Here is a 25,680-nt window from a genome sequence, read left to right on the forward strand (position 1 = left end):
CTAATTGGCTTGCATTATTGAAAATAAGAAGTTAACAGCAGTTTTAGGTTTTCTCCGTGCCTGGGATGTAGAAGGAAGCAGTGATGCAGGTTCAAGCATCCTTGGCTCTCCCTTGTGAGGCTGGAGGCTCTCACCCCTTTTCCTGCTCTGGTCTCACCCCGAGCACATCGATGGGATGCAGGTGGAAGGGGCTGGGGTCAGCCAATAGGGCTCAAGCCAACATCGTTGTTGAAATGAGTGTTTGCCCCTAAAGACAAATTACTTCCATCTGGTAAAAGAAGAAAAGCTATTGTGAGTCTACTGTAGTTGCTGTCTTGTGTCCCCCAGGAGCAGGGTGGCTCCGTTTATCTGACCAGGGAATTGCTGTGAAACAGGCTCCTGAGGCTGGCTGGCCTTCACTTATGTGCATTTGTTATTACTAAGAAATGTCATTTTGTTGAATGGTTTCTCAATCTTACAGGAGGACTCTCCATTTACGCCAAATAAATAAGTGCTGTCTTTAAAACTAGGGGAAGTTTGTGAGTGAGCTGCAAGGCAAGATACTTCTCTAAAGGAGATTTAGCAAATGCTGTTCAGCACCAAAGTCCAGACAAACAACAGAAAAATGATGATGCTTTAAACCTGGCCTCAGTCCAAAGTATCCCTGTCTTACAAACTGATCCTCAGTTGTGTTATCTTCCCAGTAATAACATCTATGTTCCACAGTGCGTTTGCACAGGGAGTGAATTTGCAGAGAATTTGACCTTGAATTATGCACTCACAAATGGAGAAGTCATGTTTGTAAGAGCTCCCTTTCTTGTAGGGGTGGGGGTAGGTACCCAGTCCTTTAAATTCTACTCCAGCCAAGCTGTGATGCTTACCAGTGTGATTTTGTGATAAGATGTAGTGATTCCTCCATTACACACTTGAAGTGCTAGCTATGAATCCAGCCTAACCACTCAAAATCAAGAGTCAAGCATTCACATAAGCATTCTGAAATATATTCCTTAAATAATAATAAAATATCACTTATTTTTAATGCCACTCTACTTACTGAGCATGTAAATTAAGCTTTTACTTCCCACAACATCTAGAAGAATACCTTTGCTCAGTTGCTGTTCTGCAAACAGAATAACAATAAATGAATTTGTACTTGTATGGTCAGAGCAATAGACCTGGAAACAGAGGAGAAAAAAATTGAGGCAGTATTTAATTACTAACCATTAAATTTAGCTTTTCTGTTCATCCTTCTCTTGCAAAACCTCCTCTCTGAAGGGCAGAGGTCCCTGCAGACTGGCTGTGCTATTCTGATCCCCAGGTAATTCATGCCAATATGCACATTGATATAAATGTACAAATCTAAGAGAGAACAGAGCAGGCAGTGTGTGTGAGAGGTAGGGGGCTGGGGCGAGGGGAGGATGCGATGCATTGTTGGTGCTGCTGGTGAAAGAAAAGCGATTGTCAGGGCTGTGAGTCCTGGGAAATGCGTGTCAGCACCACGCAGAGGCACAGGCTGGGCTGATGGAGCAGGAGGAGGTGGTGCCTCTCTTTATCCCTGCTCAGCTTGATGCTGGCATCTCAGAGATGCCTTTGTCACAAACAGGAGTGCTCAAAAGGCGTTGTCTGCATTGCTTTCTCTCCCCCAGCCCAAACAACAGCAACAAATCCCATCTCTGCTATGTAGCAGTGAGATTGTTTGCTGGTGGCTTTTTTTTGTTTTTTTTGTTTGTTTGTTTTTTGGTTTTTTTTGTTTGTTTGTTTTTTTTTTTTTTTTTTTTTTTTGCTGCTGTGAGATTTCGGGATGATCCAAGAGTATATTCACTGGATTTGAGGTTTTTTTTTTTTCGAGGGGGAATTCCACTGCTGCCTCAAACCCAGCAGTTTGCAATATCCTGAGCTGACCCTACTGAACGTATTACATCAGGTCAGAAACATTTTGTTGAAGGAGCACAGCAGCCTATTCCTTTCACAGGAGTGGTTTCATCTACTGCTTGCTGTTAGCTTAATAACCTTTTCCTACTTGAACTGCCCATTCTGCCAGGTTTTTTTTTTGTTGTTGTTGTTGTTGTTTTTTTTTTCATAGAATCCCTTGGGTTTTGGCCATGAGCTGAGCATGTAAGAGACCACTAAACAAGAAAACCTCCAGGTTTTAAAGAGGGCAACCCTATTTAAGTAAAAAAAACAAAACAAAACCCTGCAATTGATGAGCCAATTACATAGAGCAAACATTTAAAGGACAGAATGCCAAATACTTGTTTGTAAACCTTTATTAACTGCGCTGTTACAGCTATAAAAGATCATGATCTGAGCCTCATAGTCTCCCTGCAGCCCTGCCTGAATTCTGGGCACTGCTGGCTGGGCTTTGTGAGTGTTGTAGGACTAATCCCTGTGGTTTCTTGATTATGAGCATGTGCAGAGCAGCCCAAGGTACAGCCGTGCATGTAGAGCGAGCACAGAGACGTGCCTTGCAATGCCATGTTTGTGCATGTGTTCCTACAACTGAGGAGGATACAGGGAGCCTGCCTGCCTTGCTGATTTATCTGATGTTTTCTTGTTTCTGTTTCAGCATTCAGGACAAGTCCTTCAACACGACAGCTTTAGCAGAGTAAGTGAACACTTTAAAGATGTCCTTATTTTTAAACAAGAATTATGTAGTTACCATACAGAATATTTGCAAGTGGTATGTGAGAACTCCCAAGCTATCATATATTTTGATTGAGTTTTCTGTAATCTAAATATATTACTGAATAAACGGGAAGGATTGTCTAAAACAGCTGGTTTTAAATGCTCTGTGATGATTTAGAAGTGAAATACCTTTTTTTGGGGGGGAGAATGTATGCTGGGTGCACATCACACATGTATAAGTGCATGATTTGCAGTGTTGGATAAACCTCCTGTCAAAATGTTGCTCATTTCTGGTACTGATGATCCTGTCAAACACAAGCATGTCTAAAGACACATGGTCTGGACTTACCACAAGCATTCTTAGGAAAAAAAAAATCATTAGGAAATATTTTGAAAAATCTCTATACATTATTTAGGTAGGCCAAGTACCAAAATCATAATTTCTTTGTTATCAATTCCATAAACTCCTTAGATGGCCTTTTGTATATATCAAAATCATAAGGATGTATAGGTTGATTTTTCTTGTTGTTTTACTGAGACAACAGAACAAGGGAGGACATTAGAAAGTTAGAAAGCCAAACGTTCTAGTAACTATTGCAAATGAAACAGTCTTTGTCTTATTTTAGTCTAAACCACTTCAATATTGGTGTTCTGTGCATTTTTATTTTGCATGCTTTTGATTGTTTCAAAAGCTTATGGGGAAGATTCTGCAGCACTAAGGAACCAAGAGTATTGTTCAGGAGGAAAATTAGGTATGGATTTATTTGTGTATTAGGTGAGTTTTACACTGCTAAAATGCTCATAATCTGAAACACCCCCACGGGACAGTGAGCTGTTTGCTGAGTGCTGCAGGGACAGGGGACATTCTGAAAGCAGGCCAAGTTGTAATCATCTGAACCACCCCTAAGTGTTATCATAACTCTACAAGAAAAATAACATTTCAAAGGTATCGAAAGAATTTTGCTCTCATATATTGCCTTTATTTATTTGCTTATATTTCCTTTCCTTTCTTTAATATTTAAATTTAGTCACACTTTTTGTGTGACTGGGGCAGCTAAGGAAAGACTGAACTGAAGCTAATAAAACATGGAGGGGTTTCTGTTTGCTTGTGTGCTTGCTTGTTTTCATTTCCTGTGTTCCTTTTAAAGTGATGAATTGTGGTCTGTAAAATTACGGGTTGCTCCCCTCTCACAGAAAAATAGCCAGACTACAGAGATTATATATATTTTTTTTTTATTATTTATTTTTTGCTTTCTCCCCTTTTCTCTCTCCCTAAGAGTACATCCACTGTTTCCTGTAGACATTCCTCTGGAGCAGCTCCTAGGCCTGCCTCACCCCTGAGGTTTCTGGGACCTGAAGGTGATGGCTTTTCTCTCTGGGGCTGCATGTTCAACCCAGGAGGGTATAAAAGCTACGAGTGTGGTGCCAGCCCTGCCCTTGGGGAGATGGAGAGGGCTTGGATCTCCCTCATTTCAGCTGCTGTTGGTTCTTGTTTGTGGGATTTCATGTTTAAGCTGATATTTCCAAACAAAGGGGTAGAAATGTGCTTTTAGAAAACAAAGCAAGCTAACAATGATATCTGAAAAGCATTGTCTAATTGAACAAACTTGGTTTCCAGAGTTGCCTTCCCTAAATCTTGTTTTTTGCCTTCTCCCTAAGTCTCAAAAACCCCTGCTTTTGAGAGCTGCTGCTGAGGATACACAATTCCTACCAATTTCAGCACTTATTGTTTGTGTTGACCATCTCTGAAAGATGAAAGTAGATTTATTTAGCAGAAGAAAGAGAGAGCTTTCCATGAAAATCTAGACATCCTCATTTAACAATCTCTGTCTTTATTTGTGACAAAGGCAAAGCCAGGGCTTCCTGAATGATACAAAGCCAGTGGTAGATATGATGATGGATGATATAAAGCCACTTTCAGGAACATTTCTGCAGACAAGGCAAGTGCCATGTACACAGCCTGGCTTGGGAGCTGCTCACTGGAAGGTCAAGTTAACCAAAGGGAGCAGTTTTCACTCTGTTCTGAAATGGCTCCTGTGGAAAGGTGAAAATGGGAAAAAAGTTAAAGAAGCTGGTCCCGTTAACCCAGAAACCCTGGAAAGAACACAGAGACAGTACTATCCAGAGTCAGAGCAACACTCCATCCAGGCTGGGATCCCATCTCTGACCTGACTGGCCCATGCCATAAGATCAGTAATGGACGTACTTACTTTTAAGAGATATCCATCAGTCAGTAGCTGGGTTGGGCACTGAAGAGAGCATCACTGGTTCTGTTAAAACACAGCTCCTTCCCAATGTAAGCCTCAACCCATTTGGATTTCTGACCTGAACCTTTTGTGGTATATTCTCTGGTGGTTTAGGACTGAGGAAGATGCTGCTGCAGTTTTTTGGTTGGTGGGAAGTCTCTCTGCTACATGGCCCCAAACTATCAAAAAACTTACCAAACTCTCTAATATCACCCTATCTATTAAATACAGCTAAAACTAGACAAGATTTACAAGTTACTGATGAGAGGAAAGGAAGGTGTGCATGTTTGTTTTGATACATGCAGATAGGAGGCATGAACAGAGAAGACTCATTTCTTTAAGAAGTCAACATAAAAACACTCCATGCTTTAATGATGGGTCTTTGCATTAAATCACGAATTCATCTTTTTAAAGGTCCTGCTATGTCCTAGCCTCAAACACTATCTTGTGTGAGTGAGGTCTTTTTATTCATTCTTTCACAGACAAAAAATTCTGCTGGAAATTTTAAAGTAGTTGCTTCTGAACTTCCTCAGGATCTTTTAAATTTTGTGGTGGTCGTTATATCCTCTGACTTATTACTGCTTATCTTTCCTATCTACTGCCATCCAGTTACTTAAATACATTTTGTCACACGCTGTTTATAAACCGTGTCTTGTTTTACGACTTCTGTCTGTTGCTGGATGCTGAGTTAGGACCTCTGTCTCTTGAGATTATCTCCTTACAGCCAGCTCAGTTCCCCCAGTTTATGAGAGTGCTCCTTAACTGGACTTGGCTTGGCCACTGGACTTGTGCTCAGCCATCCATTGTCCCTCCAGAGAGTGTTGCCCATTGCCAACATTGTGGTCTTTCAGGACTAAAGGCAACCAAGTGAAGCAACTGGTGAGAGGAGGGGGGAGCAAGACTGGTGGCAGAACTGCTTCTTCCCTCCTCCTTTCTCTGAGGCACACCCAGGAGGGAGAGTTTGCCCCTTTAGGGGATCCCTGGACTTTGCTGGCCATGCCTTAGCCCATGGTGCACACCCCATCTTCTGAAGGTGGGCACCTTCTCCTTCTCCTGTGTCTGTCCTGGGAGCTCTGTCCGTCCAGCTCTGACCTTGGCACTGTCTCTTCACAGTGCATTTTCTTTCTGCTGTTTTGTCCCTCTGAAATATTCCTTCCAGCTCTACAGGCAGGTTCCTGGTTCCTTTCACACTGGGCTTCCTTGTTCAAAGCCCCAGTGTGTCCTGCACCCACCCCTTGATGTTTCCTGGGAGGTAGTCAGGTATTGGCCAGAGGGGAAGGTGTGACTGGCATCCAGAGGCAACCAGACTTCCACAGTGAATTTTTCTATTTTGCACATCAAGCCCCTTCCATCCATCATCCCACTTTGCCCTGTGGGGAAAGCTGCACTCCTTGCAGGAATATTGTGTGATTAGGGTGATCTGCCACTGTAGTTCTCTGCTCCAGTTGTGAGCAGCAAATGCTTTCATGCACATGCTGATGTATTCAGGAAGTGTAAACACTTGAGTGGCCCTTTAAATATTTTCTGCTGCAGTCTGACTTTTGATATAGACACCAGCAGAAGACTGGTGGGGAAGAGGAATATATTAAAACCCTTGCCATCAAATTGCAATGCAGAGCTATGAATGTGTCACTTAATGTACTCTCTTCTAAGTGGGGCAGTTCTCAAAATTTAACAAGCCAGCAAAAGTACAGGCTGCTTCCCCTGTAATGAAGAGATTCCTCTGCCAGAAAACTTCAAGGAATCCAGGCCTCCTTAGTGTCTGTGCCTTGTGAGTATGAACTGAGGGTGAGGAGAGGGCTCCAACTTTACCCCAGCAATCCCAGGCTCAGTGTTTGCATATTTGAGGAGTGCATGCTTAGAGATACATGTTTATTTGAAGAAAGACTGTTCATGGGCTTTGCAGGTTAAATCATCCTGCAAAGTTCAGCCATGCAGCCACAGTGTCATTTTCAGCTCTCAGTGATTGTGGTTTAGTGTATTTATCCAGACTTTAGGCATCCTTAAGACAATATTTTTGTTTGTAACTTAAAGGAAGTAATTGATTATGGTTGTTCAGGCATCTTAAAAAATACTGCTAGTTCACTTCTTAAGGCTAACTCTCATGTCATAATTAAATTGGGGATTCTTTTTCCTGCTGCACAAAGGGTGACTGCTCTATCATAGTTAATATTTTTGTGAGTTTGGGAGAAAAACATCCTTGGTTGTGTCTAATTATTTTTGAGGTTAGTGTGAAGTATACTATAAGCAATTAGAATACAGAATTTCTTGTAATTTTTCTTTTTTTTTTTTTTAATGGCAACATCTGAATTCCTTCTAATTATTTCCATTTGTCTGAAAATGATATACCAAACTGTGCACACTTAACATCTCAAACCCTCTTCTTCCTCAGAGATTTGGACTATCATGGAGGAGCTACATTAAATGACCCTAACTAAAGTGTGAGGAGAAGAAAATGTTTATAGTTTGAGCTGCACTGTAATGTTATTAAAAACTAAATTTTTGCAGCTGTCAGAAAATCAGTAATTGTCTTGTATTCATTTTCAAGGTGTGACGGGTATTCAGACTCTGTGCATGAAGATCAAGCAGGCAGTTCCAGTCCCAGGTACTCTCCTGTAAACTTGGTCTGAAATCCATTGGCAGCAAATGAAGCTGTGGCTGCTTCTGTTAAACCATTAGAAAGAAACCTTTATTCTCAAGCAAATGCAGAATTTCTGGGGTATTACCTGCAAAAGTTGTTAGTATTTCTGGGAAATAATGTATTTATCTAGCGTACTTTTGTGTGATCAATATGAAGATTAGTTACTCTTGCTATTGTGTAAGTAAATATATTATGGTCTCTAGTCATCACATCATACTTCTGTCATTCAGATGCAGCTGTGTTGCTTACACACTGAATTTTACTGTACAGCAGCTGGTACAAAGCAGTAGTAAGCAGAGTTTTGCAACTGTGCAAGTATATGCTTGCTGCTGTGTGTTTCTGGGAAAAGAAAAAGTCCTTCAAATTGTAATTTAACTGAAGTATTCTTGAGGCATGCCTCTCTCATGGCTATGTTAGTACATATTGATTGCTAGGGTATGCAATTTAACCTTTCAGGAAGATTTTAAAATCAGAGGATACCTTAAAATTAGCAACACTTGTGCACATTGTTGGTGTGCCCGTGGGCTATGAAGCTGTAACTATAACAACTGCCTTGGAGTACACTTGGAGAAGGCATGGGCAGCAGTGGTGTTCCACTCCACAGGCTCCCTGCAAGCATCCATCTGGATGCTGATGGGCCACAGATGGAAAGTGAGTTTGGCAGCTCAAAATCTTTAGGAGAAAACATTGAACTAGCAAGTTAAGCTTTCTGGGGGAAAAAAAAAATAATCTCGGGGGGTTTTAATTCAGTAGTCCTTGGCTCCCTCAACTGTGGAAGTTTCACATCAGGAGAGAGATCATCTTCCAGCTAACTATTGGGATGCTACCAGCTGAAGCTAACATCTGAAATCCTACCTGAAAACTACAGTGCAGGCAGGGATTTTGGAGCAGCAGTGCTGCCCAGCTCACGCTGCCAGCTCCTCAGGCAGCCTTGCCTTCTGCATTGCGGCACCTCTGTGGTGCCGTGGGGATGCTCCCAGTGTAAGGCATGGGACCAGGCTAAGGCTGCAGTGACTGGGTGTGGATGACACTAACAAGGTCTCCTTGGAGAGAGCTTCCACACTGTAGTCTGGGTGGGCATTGAAAATGTCTGACCCAGATCCCCGATTAAGCATCCATGAGTGTCTGTTCAAGCCACCAGGTGTGCTCTTACACAGGAGGATGTTTTCTCCAAACACATCTCTGGCTGTTCAGAGCTTACTTTGAGTGGCTTCCTCCTTCCCTTTGTGCAATGGCCCTCAAAACCAGAGGCCATCAGAAGGGAAGTGTGTTGTAGAGAGGAATTATTCTGTGATGATATTTTTGTGAGGTTATGCCTTACTGTGAATCATTGGGTGGGGGAAGTCTTCTGCATGAAAAGGACAGCTTCAGATTTTATTTGGGGAGTGTGAACTGTAGGTCTGAAGCCCAAGAGTGCCTCTAAAGCTAACATTTCAGTAGCTCCACAGCTGAGTGTGTAATAACACTAACATTAGTTTAGATCCATTACTGATGTGTAGACCACTAAACTTAGTGAAAGAAATATGCCAGAAATAGCTAAGGACTTGTTGCTCTTCTTCCTTCATAATGTTTTGACAGGTGTCTGAAATCCTGCCTGATGCATTTCAATTTTATTTTCTTACAGAGATGATGATAACAAAGAAAATTACCCGGACAACTCTGCTGTCTTAGAGGAAAGGCAGCTGCCTTTGCAAGATACTCAGCAGCACAAGCAGCAGGTTGTAATTGACTGCACTCTAAAGCCTGAAATGGGAAACTTAAAGCTGAGGAAGCCTAAGCCCATTGCAAAGATAGAAAATGGAAAAAGCCATGAGGAAAGTCAGGTAAAGGATTAAATTTACCAGGGGTGGCCTTGTGGCACAATGTCTAAGCAACTTTTGAAATGTGAAGAGGGCTCCCTGGTAACTAATGGTGTGATCTGACACCCCACTATAATCTACTCTGATTTCCAAGGACTTGCAGTCTGCAACCCTCCTGTAACAACAGTTTCTTTCAGTTAGGAAATTGCAGAGAGGGCTGTGCTGCAACTGATTTCAGAAGTGAGTGGAGGGCTTTGCTGAAGATGTGCAAATATTTCTCCTTAGTTTTCCTGTGTTTCCTTGCACCAAATACAAAAAATAGGTAGCTGCAGTACTTGATTATACAGTTTCTGTTTTGTTTATTTGATCAAGTGTCTCTTACGCTGGTGTTTTGGCTGCAAATGGAGAGATTTCATGGTTTCCCTTCATCTTAATTTCTGCTTTTCTCATATTTAAATAGTAAGTCCATACCAGTGCAGTAGCATAGTGGTTTCAGGGCTAGCCCCCACTGTTTTCCTAGGTCGAGATGGGGGGAACAGAACTGTAAGTTTTGTAAAAGGTGTTAAGGAAAACAAGAAATGGGGAAGCCTCTGCTGCTGTCTCTGCAGGTACATTTACCCTGGTGACTCTAGAATTCCACCTCTCAGCAGCTGCTGAAAATGCCCCTGCTCTTCCCTGGTGCTTCCCAAGTCATGTTGGATAGCAGTGTGAGGGGTGCAGATTAAAGGCCTCAGATGGAAATATTCTCATATCCAAGACAGTAATATTGATGTTGGTAGATTTGTTGGTCTGCAGTAGGCACAAGGCCTGACATCTCCACATACTCATGTCTGTGTTTACATGAAATTGTGCATACACAAATACACATCTGTATTTCCATCTCTTCTTTGCTGTATGATGTATTTGCCTACTTTTTGTCTCTCCTCCCTTCTCATTTGTGGATAGAAATTTGCAGAGCTCTTTCTGAAGTGCTTCAAACCTATCATAGCCTAGGAATTATTTAGAAATTTAGAATGGGATTTCACCATTTTAGACAGAATATCTTGTCTTGTAAGTGAGGAGTGTTCTTTTGAATCCCTGAAGGAAAACGAAAAGCAAATGGCAAATGGTAATACCACAGTCTCTTTTGGAACATCAATGTCAAACTCTTGCCCTAAGCTTACTGCCTGTTCTTCTAGAGCTAATCCAGAAATAAAGCAATAACTGGTTGAAGTTTTTTTGTGACTGTAATGTGTTACTAGGAAATATTATTTGACCTTCAGGGAGATGAGGTGCGCATGTTTATTAGCTAAACAGAAAAAATGATGGGGATTTTGCCCCATGAAGAGCAAGTGGAGTCAGGTCAGGAAGAAGAGTCATGAAGAAGCAGTAAATGGGGCAAGGACTGTCTCATAGGTCATCTGTAGCTTTTTCAGCCTCTTCTGAGCCCCCTGAGTGTGTCCTGCCTGTACCTCTCACCCAATGAAAGCCAACACAGCACAGATTTGCTGCTCTGTGGCTTTTTACCTGGCCCCAAGGGGTTAACTGGAAAAGGCAAAATTCTTTCATGGGAAACTTTTTGCATGTATAATTAGACTGCCATAAAATACCAGTGCGATTTAAGTATGCAGCCTCTAGAAGGAAAAGCAGTGCCAGGCAGATAATTTTTGCATGACTCAAGGGCTTGAATTAGGAAAGATAGAAATGATGAAACAGTGTAACTACATGGACCTTGGGCAGCGAAACCCCTTTCCACCAAGCCACTGGATGGGATAAGTGATGTTCTCCCAGCAGCTGACCAACAGCCCTTTCTGAGCACATGCATTTGTGAAAGAAAAGCAGGATGCACTGCACATCATGATTAAACTGGTCATCCTTGTTTTCCTGAGATTACTGACAGAGTGCTTTATCAGCAGGCTCCTCACTTGCCCAGCCTGACTTCTCTGTGGCATCAGAAAGAGTGACACCAGGGCGGTGACATGATCTCTATTAAAGGTGTTGCTCTGATAAGCCAAGGAACTCTTTGATATTCACTCTTGTGTGTTATAAACCCGAGTGGCTTTTACAGAGAACTGTCCTTTTAAAATTAGAAGAGGCTACTGAGAGATGAATGAGTTTGCTGCCTGTGTTGGAAGGATTAAAGTCAGTTTGGATGGGAACCATTTTTGTGTGCCTTTCTAGTCCTTTCTAAATCCACGGGGTTTCCATTGTAGAAAGGTTGCTGAGAGGGAATGGGCAGCTGTGATCATGTAGAGGAAAGATGGCCAGCTTGGGGATTTCGAGCTTCACAAAGCTCTCAGCTGAAGTGTGATTCCTGTGCCTCTGGTATTTTTGGCACAAGTGTAGCCCTGTGGTCATATGCCTTTGGTCTTCAAGAAGATAAGGTTATCAGATTTACACTGATGATTAAAAATCCCAAGTGTAATAGAAGAGCAGCATCAGGTAACTTCACTTGACCACTTAGCAGATGACAAAATGTCACCAGAGTAAAGCTGTACTTTGCATGTTGCCTGCAGTTATTTCTCTGGGGGCCGGAGCTGGCTCTGGAGGCAGCTGTAACATTTCCAAACAGACTATGGGAAGAGAGGAGGCTGCTGGAATGCAACTGCACTGCTGTACTCCAGCTATTTGGTTTCATCTTTCCCATGGTTCCATCTGCAATCTACAACACTCATCTATAGGAAATAAAATTAATTAGGATTTATTTGACTTCAAGAGGTGAGGAAGCATATGCCCAGAACAGACCCCAGGGAGTCAGTGTGAGAACAGATGGGGAGGAATAGAAAGTCTGCTTTTCCTTGCCCAATTCTTTCTGCTGTCACTCACCTTTGGTGCACAGTCATGGGTATGGATTCTTGAGTGAGTCATCCTCAAATTCTCTATTGATACTGAGATATATTTACAAAAGGACACTGAACTTCCTGGATAACAGGCAGAGGCAGTAAAAGTTCAGTTTCAAGCTCTCATTATCAAGGAAAATGACTATGAAAATGAAATGACAGCTTGACAATCAGTGCCTAGAGATGAAAATGCTGAAAACTGCTGAGTTAAGTTTTGTATTTTGAGTGTAAATGAAGTGTGCAAATTACTTGGATTTTGGATTCCAATAATTTGACATTAAAATTCTGATTTTAAGTGCACAGTAATCAAAAAAGCTAGAGCTGATGTTGACACAGCTGCAAAAACACATGAACACAGCAGGCTATCTGCAAGTTTTGCTTCAGTTTCTGGGTACACTGTTTATGTTTATTATGATGCAACTTCATCATAGAGGTCACCCTCTTTAGTGAAAAAGAGACAAAAATGCAGTAGAAGACAGGCCTCTGCTGGAGGTGCCTGTGACACATCAGGATTTCACTGCTCTTTAGAAACAGAGATTCTATCAAGGGTATTTCCCTGGTGTTTCTTGTTAACACCCTAATCACATGATTTATGAGCAGCAACGAAGACATAAAAGAGAAAAAAAAGCCACCCAAGTCCTCCAACATCAAGCCTGCAGCCAAGGGTGTATTGCCAGCATGTGCTCTTGTCCTCAGCTTTCCCCTTCATCCAGAAGAAAGCACCTGGAACTGCTGTATTGTCTCTGCCCTGCAAGTTCCCATCTGAAGAGTCCTAGCCAAACTTTTGATTTCCATGCATCCAACCAAGCTTTGGAACTGGAGCAATGTCAGGTACATTGCTTTAGCAGGGAAGGGAGTTCTGTTGCTTTGCAGAGCACATTGTATTTTAATTTTGTGAACTATTAGACTAAAATATTGGATTACAAAAGCTAATAAAGAGGTAGGAAAAGAGCTGCACTTTATCACGTTTTCAAATATCTTTATTAACTTATTTCATTGCAATCCAAAGGAAATATTACAACCCATTTCATAGGTAAGGAAATTAAGATGTGCTGAACACATCTTTTCACAGCCCTACAACTGGTTTTCAAAAGCTTGGAGCTAACTGGATACTGTTCTCATTCCTGTTCTTTTACTCCTTTTATGGACTAAATTGCCCTCTTTATTTTCTGTGTAGCAGATTGGGTGATGTGACTTTTTTCCCCTCACTGCCTTTCCCTCCTCCCAGGGTAATACTCTATTCATAAAGCTACACATATGCTAGGGAAGGGAAAGAGGCAAACAGTTAAATTTTACATACCTTATTTAAGTGAACTGTACCTGCATCTGTCAGCCAGATTTTTTTTTTTTAATGATGCTCAAGTAGTAAAATCTTACCAACATGTGAGTAAATAATTTCAAATTATTTCTTTGTATAGAACCTCTTAGCTCTTAAGCTGACATCTATTATTTAAGTAATAAACAGAAAAGCTACAGTCTGCTTTGGTTTCAGAAAGTGTTTCCCAGTGAAATAAAATACTACTTTGTTTAGAACCTTTTATCTTCTGTGTTCTCCAGTTGTTTCCAGATTAATACCAAAAAGCCAACTAAGATCCTCAACCAGCATCTGGTCTCATGGAGCATTTTTTTCCTGAAACCAAATACTTAGCTAAGATTGAATTGGTACTGACAGGGTGCATTCAGCTTTTTTTTTCTCTCTTTGTGCAGGAGCTGGAGTGTGCATTGCCAGGCCTCTCAGAGTGGCAGGGAAAGGCTGGATCCTCAGCTGATAACTATGCACAGAACGTGGCTTTGAAATGCCAGGAAGCAGTTGTGAGCTTCCAGCCAAGGTAAGACTTGGGATAACACAGCACATTTCACTTCTGATTAACTGTAGGAAGGGCTAATTCATTTGCTGCCTTCTGCATAAAATATTCAGACTCCCAGCTCTTGTTTGCAGTGTATTCTATATTTATACATCTAGGACTCTTTGGAGAAAGCAAAAGGGATAAAGATAAGAATGCAAATTTCATCATTCTTTAAATCCCTTACATCTGAAGCAGAAAGAACATCCTTAGTTTAGAAACTTGAGTTCCTCTGGGCCAAGTTTCAAAAATACTTCTTCGCTTCTTTTCCTTTCCCCCAGTGCTGAATTGCCTCTCTTTCTCAGAGCTGCATTTTCTGAGAAATAGGAATGGGAACCTTCACAGCTGATTACAGCAAAGGTATCCACTTATGTACAGTTTAGACTCTGGGTGCTGTGGCAACTGTGTTTGTTCTGGTGCTGGAAGGGCACCATGCATTCAGGTCTGGCATCGACCAAGTCTTGATGGCAGGTAACTCAGCTGGTCATGAAATAACTCAGCTCTGGTAAGTATTGGAGGTCACAGTTTCTACTTTCATCCATCATGGCCATGCAAAAGGCTAAAAATGGGGTTTCAAATCACCCAACTGACCAGTGAAGGTGTGTCCTAGGGACAAGATTTAGTCCTTACTAAATCTGCAGGCACTGCTTTACACATTTCCCACGTTCAGGTGCTGGTTTGGCTCTGCTTTTTTGTGCACAGAGTTTTTGTCAGGTGAGCCAGGTCTCTGCTCTTTGTCTTGATGTGCACGATAGCCTTGGTGCTCTGTGCAGTCTCTGGCTCCCTTTGGAGGGTCTGCAGCAGCAGCAGTCCCCCCAGCGATGCTCGGTGGCTCAGGGCACAGCTGGTTGGCAGCTAGGGCTCACTGGCTCAGGGTTTGTTTGCAGTCAGGAGCAGGACAGCAGTGACAGCTGCCATCCAATGGCACTTTGGTGCTTTAGGTGACATGAGCTGGATGCCTTCTCCATGGCTTTTAGGAGGGAACATTGTAAATGACCTTAATTTGTGCTCTCAAAGGAAGGTTTAGCAGAATGAAAAAGCGTTTAATTAGCTTGGACAACAAAGTGCTTTTGCCCTCCAATGCCTGTATGTGCAATTGAAACACTGCATCTCAGGAAGTGGTTCTAATTAGGAAGCCTGCCTTCTCTTTTTCTATCATTCCTTATGCAAGGAAAAAGTCCCATGGACTTCTTGTAAAGAGGAGCTTACTAAGTGTGGTATCAGACAGTCAGACCTACCCAGTGGCTGTGCTGATGGGATGTTTGTGTATGGGTAGATAAAAAAAAAATAACTGGTTAATTTTGAAAGGAATGTGATGAAAGATAGACAGACTTTAAAGATAGGAACCAGACTAAAGTATGCATGAATAAAAAACAGCCACAGCAAAGTTCCTCTGTCCACTTCAACACTTTGGCCTTTTTAGTCTGCCTGGTATTAAACCATGTTCTGCTGTGCTATTTATTCTTGTTTAACACCACCGTAGCTCCTTAGAAAGCCTCCTATCCACAAGGGCTAAATCTGTTAAATGATGGTCCTGGATTTACCATTCTAAGTGCTGTGAAAGCACAGTGATTAAATCTCAATTCTGGCCATGTTTCAGTATGATTACATTACAAAAAAAAAAACCAAAAAAAACCCAAAAAAACAAGTAGGTGACTTTACTCTCAAATAAGGAACTTTAAATATAAACAAGTATTAACATGTGGTCTCTGGCCTCACACACACAATGAACACTTTATTTATTTTAACTATCCTTGAATTGACACTCTCACCATCCGGCTGTGGCAGGGCATTTCCACTTGCCTATGCCAGAGTTCCCAGTTCCAGTTTGAGGCTTGCTGTGTCTGGTGATTCCTCCTGAGGGTCACCAGCAGCTGCCTCCTCCCTGTGCTGCCAGGCAGGGCCACAGCAGCCGAGAGCCCCTGTCTCAGCTCACACAGGTCTCTGCCTGCTGCACCAGGCTCACAGCCCTGACTCCAGCACCAGCCTGTGAAACTGCTGCCAGGGGATGATGGCTTGGCTGGTTTTCTGCCTTCTCTGCTGTGGGACATGAAGAGGTTAAGCATTCAGTGTTGGCAGCAGGCACCAATCATAGCTAGATTTAGACAGAACACATTTGCCAGCACCACAAAACCCAAGTTTCACTGTCTTCCATAGGTTTTGCTGAGCTGTTGGTAAAATTGGCAATGCTTTGGGACACTGCCTAGTGTCCCTAAGTCAGACTAAAAGCTCTCTGGTCTTTGGGAGGAGAGGAGAGGAGAGGAGAGGAGAGGAGAGGAGAGGAGAGGAGAGGAGAGGAGAGGAGAGGAGAGGAGAGGAGAGGAGAGGAGAGGAGAGGAGAGGAGAGGAGAGGAGAGGAGAGGAGAGGAGCACACTGCTGCAGGGGTGTCCCTACACACCTCTCTCCATATATCACGTGTAAGGGGACGACAGGAGAAGTATTTACTTCTGTCTCAAATGAAGGATCAAGGTTGATTGTTTCTAGTGCGTCCTGTTGTTACTTCTGCTTTAACTTAACTGCTGCAGTGGGCTATAGCTCTGCCATTGGTCTCATTGGGATTAAAGGTCAAAATACCTTTGAACTCTACAGAGTTAAGAAATCTGTTCTGGTGAGCGTAAGGCAGCTAAAAACCAGATCATTTAAAGTCTAAATGTGGGTTAAAGTCTGCTGAAATATGAAAAACTTTTCAGTACAGTTCCCATTAAGCAGAAAAATCTAAGTTTAGGATATTCTAACAAGGGATGCTCATAAACAAATGCATGACAGAGAACAAACCAGACCACGTAAGAGCAACAATCCACAGAATTATGACTTAGAAGTATGTATTGTTTGTTTGAGGGGGTACATTTTTTTATGGTAACCACTGAAACAATAAAGGAAAAGTTTTGTGGGATTTGAGGGAAGTAGAAGAGTAGACTTGAAGAGATTTGCAGCCTGAAAAATAAGAGAATAGTGCCTTGTTTTTGGCTAAGTTGTACCTGACCTGTGAAGCAAGGATTTCAGTCTCAAAAGGTGTTTATCATGTATAATTTATGAACGTTAGCATCAGTTTAGTACAAGAAATGCCATCTGCATGGAAGAAAACCTTTACACTTTTTTCCCCAGAATGTGAATTTCTAATACTATTGCCAGTGATTACACTGAATATTGCTCTGGTCATTGTATGTAGCTGGGTTTGGATATGAGTGCAATATAATCTGTACCTTGATAGAAGGTAGATAAAAGCTATAAGCAGGTCCTGGGAACAAATAAAGGAATATGCCTGTTTTTTTGACAGAGACTAGAAAAGCCAGCATGGAACAATACAGGTGATTACAAACAGCTGCTCCTGCCAATTGCCTTCTCAAAGGCAATCAGCAAAACTGGAGTGGGTTGCAGGTTGTGTGCAGTTACCTGAGCAGAACCTGGTGCTTTTGTCAGATGCCTGTTACAGACACAGGAGGCTGGAACAAAGCTCTCTGTGGCAGTGGGAAGGTCAGTGCTTCAGCAAAGGATGTCATGTCAGTGTGGAATTCAGAATTACAGTTTGGGGTGAAGTTTTCTGCCAAATAAAAATTCCTGAAAGTTCTCCCTCTTCACAATTTCCCCAAATAAATTGGGAATGAAGTGGTTTCATTTAACAGACTTATCTGGTCCCAAGACTGATCCCTATTCTGCAATTCTATATTATTCTGGTTTTTGGTAGAGGCTGTAGGGTGGTGGTTGCTGTCAGACCTATGATTATTCTGCAGGACAAGTGGAAATGCTGGTAGCCCTGGGCTGCCCTGGATCTTGGGGTCAGCCAGAGCCTCCCGAGTTTTCTGTGCCTCCCTGAGGGGAGGCCAAAATCTAGCAAGGCAAATATATTTTGAGAGTGCAGTTCAGGTGGGAGCTCTGGCAGTTTCCAGGCTTTCTGCTGAACAGCTACAATACAGAGATGAGTGGGAGGCAGCAGGGCAGCTGCAGTAGTGCTGATGTCGCTGTGCAGACCTGCATGGCTGAGGCAGAGGCTGAGAGGCTGCACTTCCTCACCTGCACAGGCAGCTAGGTGAGCAGGGAGAAAGTTGGGAAATGACTGACTGGTTCCCAAGAGCAATTTCTTCAGAGATGTTGGTATTAAAGTAGCAGTGTTTATGGTTTCAGTGATACTTCTTGTACCGAGGCATGGGAGTCTCAGAGCAAGCTTTTGGGTTGCAATGCAATTAGAGAAAAAAAGGGGGGATGGGGAGAGAATAGAGGAGGAAGGTAAGAACAGCCCTTGCTACAGCCCCAGTAAGGACCACGCCTGCTGAGTGTGAAGCTGCTGGTAGTAAGAATAACAAGTGCTGGCTGGGTTACGTAAGGGCTGGGACTGATGAGACAGGCACTGCTGCGCTGGCTCTCTGTCTGAGTTCCTATTCCAGCACTCAGGGACTGGCCAGGGAGTGCCCTTGGGGCCTCCAAGGTGGATTTTTCTTTCGTTGCAGGTGTGCACTGTATGTCACCCCAAAGTCTGTTGCAGTTCTGCATTGCTTTCTATGGAGTCATAGGTGTGCTTTTGAAGCATCTGCCTGCTTTGTGTTGAAGCCCCCTGTTGAGATTGTTTGGATTTCATAATGTTGTTTATTTTGTGTTCTGGGAAGGTCTCTTCCTTTTTCCAGGCGCTGAGATGTGCTGGTTGTGTGTTCTGCCTTTCTGTGAACTTGTCTGCTGTAACTCTGGACAGGCTGAGTCAGTTCCCTGGCAGGGACCTGAGGCTTCCATTTATGAGCTATGAACCTTCTAGGTCACCCTCGTGGTGGGAAGGGTGGAACTGACTCCTGGGCTGGACACAGGCAAGGAGAATTGAGCCAGGATAGACTGAGGGTGACCCTGGAAAAGGAGTTCCATCCCCCAGAATACTGGGAGGTTGATGGGCAGGACTTCCCCTGGCATCACCGATGCTGAGATGCTGTGCACCTGTGGCATTGTGGTGCATAAAGACATGAATAACCTGGGGATGGGGTTTGTGTGATCACACTTGGACTGGAGTGAGATTTTCAAGTTACAAAATGTAATGCTCTTTCCTGAGTTTCACAGAAGAAATGTGGTGGGGATTTGCTTACGTTATGCTCAAATGTTTTCTCCAGCTTTTAAAATTGTGTGGTTTTATTTGGATTTTATGCAGGTTTAAAAGTGATGTTATGCGTAATTAAAAAATTCACATGTCCTGGTCTGTTTTTTAAACAGCACAGTGCTCATGCAAATTTATCTCCCTCTTGAAGTCTGACAGGAGCTCTGTTATGAGAACTTATATTTTTTGTTGTTGTTGTTGTTATATCCACATGCCTCAAATGTACGTTACTGCATCTTTGCCATCTCTGTCATGAAGAAAACAACAATTCTGCAAAGCCAGAGTCTATAAAGGGGGGTGAGAGACATGTATTTGAGTAGTAGCCACAGAGAAAATTTAATTTTCATTATTTTACAGGATGTAAATTATACAAAATAAGGGGGCCTGCAATTATTCAAAATTTCAGCTAAGGTCTGAAATAATTTTAATGTACTCAGCACAGATGGAAAATTAGGGCTTGTTCCTGCTGCTTTTGAAGTTAATGGATATTTTGTGATTGACTTTTAATGAGAGTAGGATCCAAACTGTAGTTATTAAATTGTAAGCCCTGTGTTGCCTAGTGACAATCAGAAAACCTGCATTTGCCTACTAGAGCAATTAATCATGGTGAAAATGGAAAAGCACACCCCAAAACTCTCTGTGTAGAGCAGGATCAGCTCAGTACCCATGAGACTGAAAACATAAATGCTTGTCACACAAAAATGATTACTCACCTTAATGATTTCAGTATCTCCAGAATCCAAGGACTGCATAAATAAGAGCATCTTACTCCAGTATTTCCAGTGTAAAAGCAACAGGAAAATGAAAGATTAAAGGCATCCTACAGCAGCTGGCAAGAACATCAACCTGAATGAGGGTGGTGGTAACTTTCATGGCTGCTGTAAACCTTTTACCTTTTACTCTCCAGAGTGCAAGACTCATGAGTGATACAGCTGTGAATTATGTAGAACTTTGTACAGTTCCTGTACAAAGTGCTGCTAGCCTTTACTGTTTGTTTTTATATTTTTTTAAAAAAATTGTTTTGCCTCTTGTTTGTTAAGGAGGGTTCCCATTTTCTCTGTTATGCACCCTGAAAGGAGTCATCCAAATGAATACCAGAAGTGTACAAATCTGTCATGTGTTGTTTTAATATTTTCCTTCATGTCTAGTTCTACTTCAATGCAATAAATCACCCAGAATGCTTTTTCTTCATTAGTGAATTAGTTCTCCAGCTGTTTGTAGCCTTGCAGCTGCCTCTTAACGTGTTATTAAATCAAACTACAAATATTTCACTCTTTCCTGTTAAATTAGTCCTTTTGCTGTTCTCATGACTCATTTCTGTTCCTGTGGGAATTGCACATCTCGGATCCTGTTTGGAGCCAAGTGGTTCACCCTGGTGTAGCTATCTAATGTGTTTGGTTAGGTAAGAGAAGTGGCATAGCCATCATTTCAGTCTTTAAATGCCTCAAGAATCCAGGAAGAGCTACAACAAACACCTCTGCATCTCTCTGTTCTGGTTTTGAGGTCTCTGGAGGCTTTTACAGCTGTTTCTTTTTGTAGGGATAATTCTGAGCCCATAAAATAGGAATTATTTTGTGCAAAGGAATCTGGGTATTGTGTTGGGTTTGATCACATCTCGGAGTGAGTCTCCAGGGGCCAGCAGATATCACCACATTTTCAGCACTGACAAATCTCATTTTCTGAGACAGCTGCAGTTTTCTTGCTTCCCCTGAGTTGAGAGTCAGCTTGTGGTACACCCATGTCAGGCTCTGAAATCATGTGTGGAAAACCTCAGCTGGTTTTGGGGATGGACAGAGTGCTGGTGGGAGGCTACTGGGGGTGCTCCCTCCATCTGTGGGAAGCTGTTTTCAGACTTCAGTCTCACTCTTGGTGTAGTACATTAGTACCTGACCCTGCTGCTGGGAGCTGCGTGGGCCACATCTGCCTGGATGGAGCACAGCTCCTCAGTGGGCACAGTCAGGGGGAAGAGACTTGCCCCTCACTAGTCCAGGGCCTTCCTTTCCTCTTCCCACGTGGAGAAGCAGCGACACGCTTAAAGAAAACCAAAGGTGTGGACATCTCTGATGGCAGCAAAGTGACACTTATTGGAAAATGTGGACGTCTCTCTTAAGGATTTCCAAGAACCTGGGGCCTTTCTGAAATTTGCAAAAGCAAAAAGCTGAAGACTGGGAGCCTGAAATGCTATCAGATTTAAATATGGAAAGATTTATTATTTATGGCTGTGATATGGGAAAACTCTTGTTCCTGATTTAAAGCATGTGGGACAAACTGTGCTTAGATATAAGCATATGTTTGAGCTTTTTCTTGGCTTGAACCCTGTTAGCTCACCAAGACACAGATCATACATCTGTAGAACTTTTTGACACAAGTGAATGAGCTCAGATATTCATGTCATAGTTTCCAGGACTTCATTAACAGTTTAAATGTATTATTTAGGATTCCATTAAAAACACTGTTGCTTTGAATGAGTTTAAAAATAGAGACATTATTTTCATAAAAATATTATTTTTTAAATAAAACTTATTCTGTAATTTATAAATTATATATGCACATGATGAAAAGCTTGAGATATTTGCAGCAAAGATATGCAACCTATTGAATGATTTTCTAAATTTTGTTTTGTAGAATAGATCAGAACACAAGCATTTCACCAAAAGAAGCAACTGATCAACTGAACAACTTAAATGAGGTAAGTGGAACCAAAAGTTGAAATACAATGTAGTAAGTGTTGACTGGTAGGGTTTTTTTGTTTGTTTGGTTGGTTTTTTTTATTTTAAGGTCTTGGAATAATGTAATTGCTTAATAATCCTAGGTTAGCTTTTTAATGAATCACTGTAGTCATGTTTTTGGAGAAAAGCTTGAAAGTGTGATATGAGACTGCTAAAATAATTTAAAAGCTAGAAGCAAGAGATTTTAAATTTTTTAAGCTAACTTTAGGTTGCTTTTTGTTTACGCTCTGAAAAGAATCAAACACTCAGTATTGACTGAGCGAAGTGACATCTTTCAAGAATGTTTGCCTTTTTCCTCGTGTTACAGCTCAAAGTGGTTCATCCGTTAAATATGTTTTCTTTAAAAATAAGGAGTTCTCAAGCCTTCTATATCCTGCATAAATAAACCACGAATAGTGCGATGGAGTCTAAAAGGTGCTCTGGTTGTCAGATGGAAGGAGGGGAGAGCTGAAGAGGAGAAGCAAGGAAAGCCAAAAAACACTAGTAACACTTGAAACGAGCTGCTTTCACAGGGATTATGCCAGGAGCACAGTGTGAGTGAAGCACTAAAAGCTGTTTGTGTAGAACAATGGATGAGCCTGGGTGAGGTCCTCACAGTCAGCAATATCCTGGGAGGGGCAGGGGGTTAGTAAAGCCAAGCTTTGCAGTTATGCAAAGAGGGAAACCCTACAGAGCTTCTCCCCACACCTGGGGACTCTGCACCCCAGCACAGAGTCCACTCACACTGCAACAACAGTGGACAACACGGGACTTACACAGGGAGCAGCTGGGTTTTTGTGTAGGCCAAGACAACACAAAAAAGGCAGTGGGAGAAGGGAGTTGGATAAGAGAAGCCCATTCCTGTAAAGCTCTGGAAAAGAAAGATTTGTTTTCCACAATGAGCCAGAGAACGTCTATGCCTATTAACAGATGCCTGACTTTCATTAGGGGAAGACCAAGATGTGTCCTTTTAACGAAATTCAGACCTAATCTTCTCCTTGCAGTGAATTGCTTCCTCTGTATTTTTTACCACTGTTGTGCAGCTCACTGAAGAAAATGTCAGTGCTGACAAGCAGGAGGCATTCAGTGACCAATACAAGGGAGCACACTCAGCCTCTGTCGAGCCACCTCAGGCCCTGGGAGAAATCATGAAGTTATTGTTTTTTTTGAGAAAACCCAATGCAAATATTCTCCGAATCTTCCACTTGAAGGCTTCCATTTAAAATCTTTGCAAATGATTCCTTAAAGACTAAGAAAAAATATTGTAATAAATAAATCAGTGTAAAATATAAAAACAATTATTAGATTAGAAATTAAAATAAATTGTTAATAACCAACGTAGAATGAGCAAGGGTTGCAACTTGGTGCTTTCTTTTGCAAAATCTTAGATTTTTTTTTTTTGTGTCTCAGGTCTATTGCTAATCTGTGAATATGAATAAGAAAATGCATTCTCTTTCCAGAGTAGAGAAAATGGTGTCTCTCTTCACTGCTCACCCGTGCCATTATGCAGACCCAGGGCATATCTTGTTCTATCTTATTGTTGCTTGTTTGTTCCCCACAAAGGAAGTTCTGAATTGAAAATGTCATATGCCTCAAGGCACAGATATTGCCTTAATGGATACTGCAGAGATTTATTTATGTTCATATAAAATGTGCCTATCTTATTTTAACCTGAACTCTCAGATTAAAAAGCTGTTCCAGTGTGACATATAAAAGCATTCGTTTCCTTAGAGTGAACAAACGGAACAGGTTGAAATTTGCTCAGTTTCTTTCCAATATGAATCACCTCAAAGGCTGTTAAATGCTGAAAGCTTGGATTATTCTCTTTCTCTGCCCTCGCCGATTTAATAAATCCAGTAAATCCATCAATAAACTGGAAAGAAGAGAATAGCTGCCTTCCTGCCTGGGAGGCACAGGGAAGGGTGCAGGCATCCTTTCCACTCACAACACTGTGTGTGGGTCAGGATGATACCAGTTTATGCAGAAAGCACCAAGCCTGGGCTTTGCTCCTCATCCCTGCTGTCAGCCTCCTGACTGAGTCTGGGCAGAGCTCATGGCTGGGCACACCTGGGTCCTTTCCCCCTTCCCTCAGTTCTTAAATTCATCAAACCTTTGGATGTCCATAAGGATGAAACAAAGGATGCTGATAATAGTAATGCTTTATCAGGGAAAGAAATTCTTTCTAAGGGCAGGGGCTCTTATTTGTCACATTGTCCCTGTCAGGCTATGGCCTCCTGGCCATGCTGACCAACACATCCCACAGTGCTGATCCTGCTGGGCATGGCTCCATGCCATGTCAGGGTGCTCGATGCTGCAGCATTTTGGTGAACTGGGAGAATTTGTTCCTTCAGTGTTCTACTCTCCAGAGGGATTTAACAGTGTGTGGCATTCATCTCTAGATGCAAGAGATTGTCTGTTATCTCAGTAATTCCTTGCCCTAAGGCCTCCCCTCTTCATTTTCAATAATCACTGGTTGGAAGGAGTGATGGTCAGTGGGTCCAGGCTTAGTTGTTTGTAAAGAAGACATCTCTACTACTACAGGCTGAGCTTCCTCTGGGAGTGGCAGACAGTTCCTCTGGAACTGTGCTTTCTCCAGCAGACAAGGCTATGACACTTCAGAGACTGTGTTTTCTTAAAGTATTATCAAAAATAACAAATAGGTGAGAAGGACCACACTGTTTCTTTTCCTGTCTTTCTCCAGCTTGCTATAAATATCTTCATTTTACCATTATTTTTAATGATGTAAAATCCTTTTTTTCTAGTGTAATTGGCTTAGCTCAAAATCTTTGAATTATCATTTGCTTTAAGAGGACATACGAAGATATAAGAAACCTTTGTCCAAGACAATTATAATTGCTTCTTATTCAAACTTTCAGGATACTCTTCTTAAGAGAAAACAATATGGTTATTTTTCCAAGGCAATTTGTGGATCCATTTGAAATATTAATATGTCTTTTCATTTGCATTAGCATGAAACAAGAATTACTGCATCAGAAACATTCATGCTAGGCACCAGAGTGAAGCTGGAATCAGCACCAAATCTGAAGAATTTGAACTGACATCATAGCTGATACAGAATGCCATTGCTTAAATTGCTTCAGTTATACTGGATTTCCACACAGGGGCTTTCTCAAATTGCTGATGGTGCCCACCATGGCCTAACTTTTCCCTCTGCGTGTTTCAGCTGTTTGCACTGGCTTCTAACACATTTAGCAGCTTCCTTTGACCAGCCATGAGCAGAGGTGGCCCAGGGGGCCCCGGGGACAGGTCTGGCCATGGGAGAGTTGTGAGCAGCATGTGCACAGGCTGATTCTCTCCCAGAGCAGATGTGCTGGCCTTCGTGCCTGGCCTTTACTCTAAGCTGTGTTTCCTGCCACAGTCTCCTTTCCTGTGAATTTGTGGTGACTTTTCCTGGACAGTGCATTGTGACAGTGCCATAGCACTCTGTTGTTTAGGAGTAAGATGGGGTTGGTGGTACACTGCAGATTCATCATCTCCCTGGTAGACAAGATAATCAAAGCTACTTAGTGTTTTTCTCAAATCCCTGTCAAGTACACACTCATGAAAATAGGTATTTCTATTATTATTTTTTTTAAAGTGTTTTGGCAGTGGCTAGGAATTTACCATCCACCCACCTTCCCCAGATGGGTGAAAAATATCATTTAGAACAACCAAAATATAAACCAGCTGGTGAATTACAGCGTAAGCATTGCTGAAGTATGATGTTTAACAGTGTAGTCTGTGAGAATGCTTTTACACCGAACTTCCCATAAATATTAATGTGTCACAGGGAATAGTGATGCAAAGTGAATTAATTTTCTTGAAATGGGATTTTTCTTCTCAAATGCTTGAAGTAACTCTCCATGAAGGTTAAGTCCTTTGTTGGACATTCACTTAGGTTTTCCTTATTGGCACATTCTTATGGTTTGTCATCTATGCTCTCTCTA

General features: G+C 42.0%; 1 protein-coding gene across 1 annotated transcript in view; it reads left to right on the forward strand.

Annotated features, from left to right (window-relative positions):
* FAM13C (family with sequence similarity 13 member C) overlaps positions 1-25,680 on the forward strand; it is a 116,022-nt gene that overhangs the window by 67,230 nt on the left and 23,112 nt on the right. The window contains exons 7-11 of the mRNA XM_062496085.1: positions 2,546-2,584; positions 7,399-7,455; positions 9,116-9,314; positions 13,817-13,938; positions 21,651-21,714. Coding sequence (XP_062352069.1) covers positions 2,546-2,584; positions 7,399-7,455; positions 9,116-9,314; positions 13,817-13,938; positions 21,651-21,714 — 481 coding nt within the window. The remainder of the gene's footprint in view (positions 1-2,545; positions 2,585-7,398; positions 7,456-9,115; positions 9,315-13,816; positions 13,939-21,650; positions 21,715-25,680) is intronic.

Source organism: Cinclus cinclus, chromosome 7 (assembly GCF_963662255.1).
Source record: "Cinclus cinclus chromosome 7, bCinCin1.1, whole genome shotgun sequence".
Lineage (NCBI taxonomy): Eukaryota > Metazoa > Chordata > Aves > Passeriformes > Cinclidae > Cinclus > Cinclus cinclus.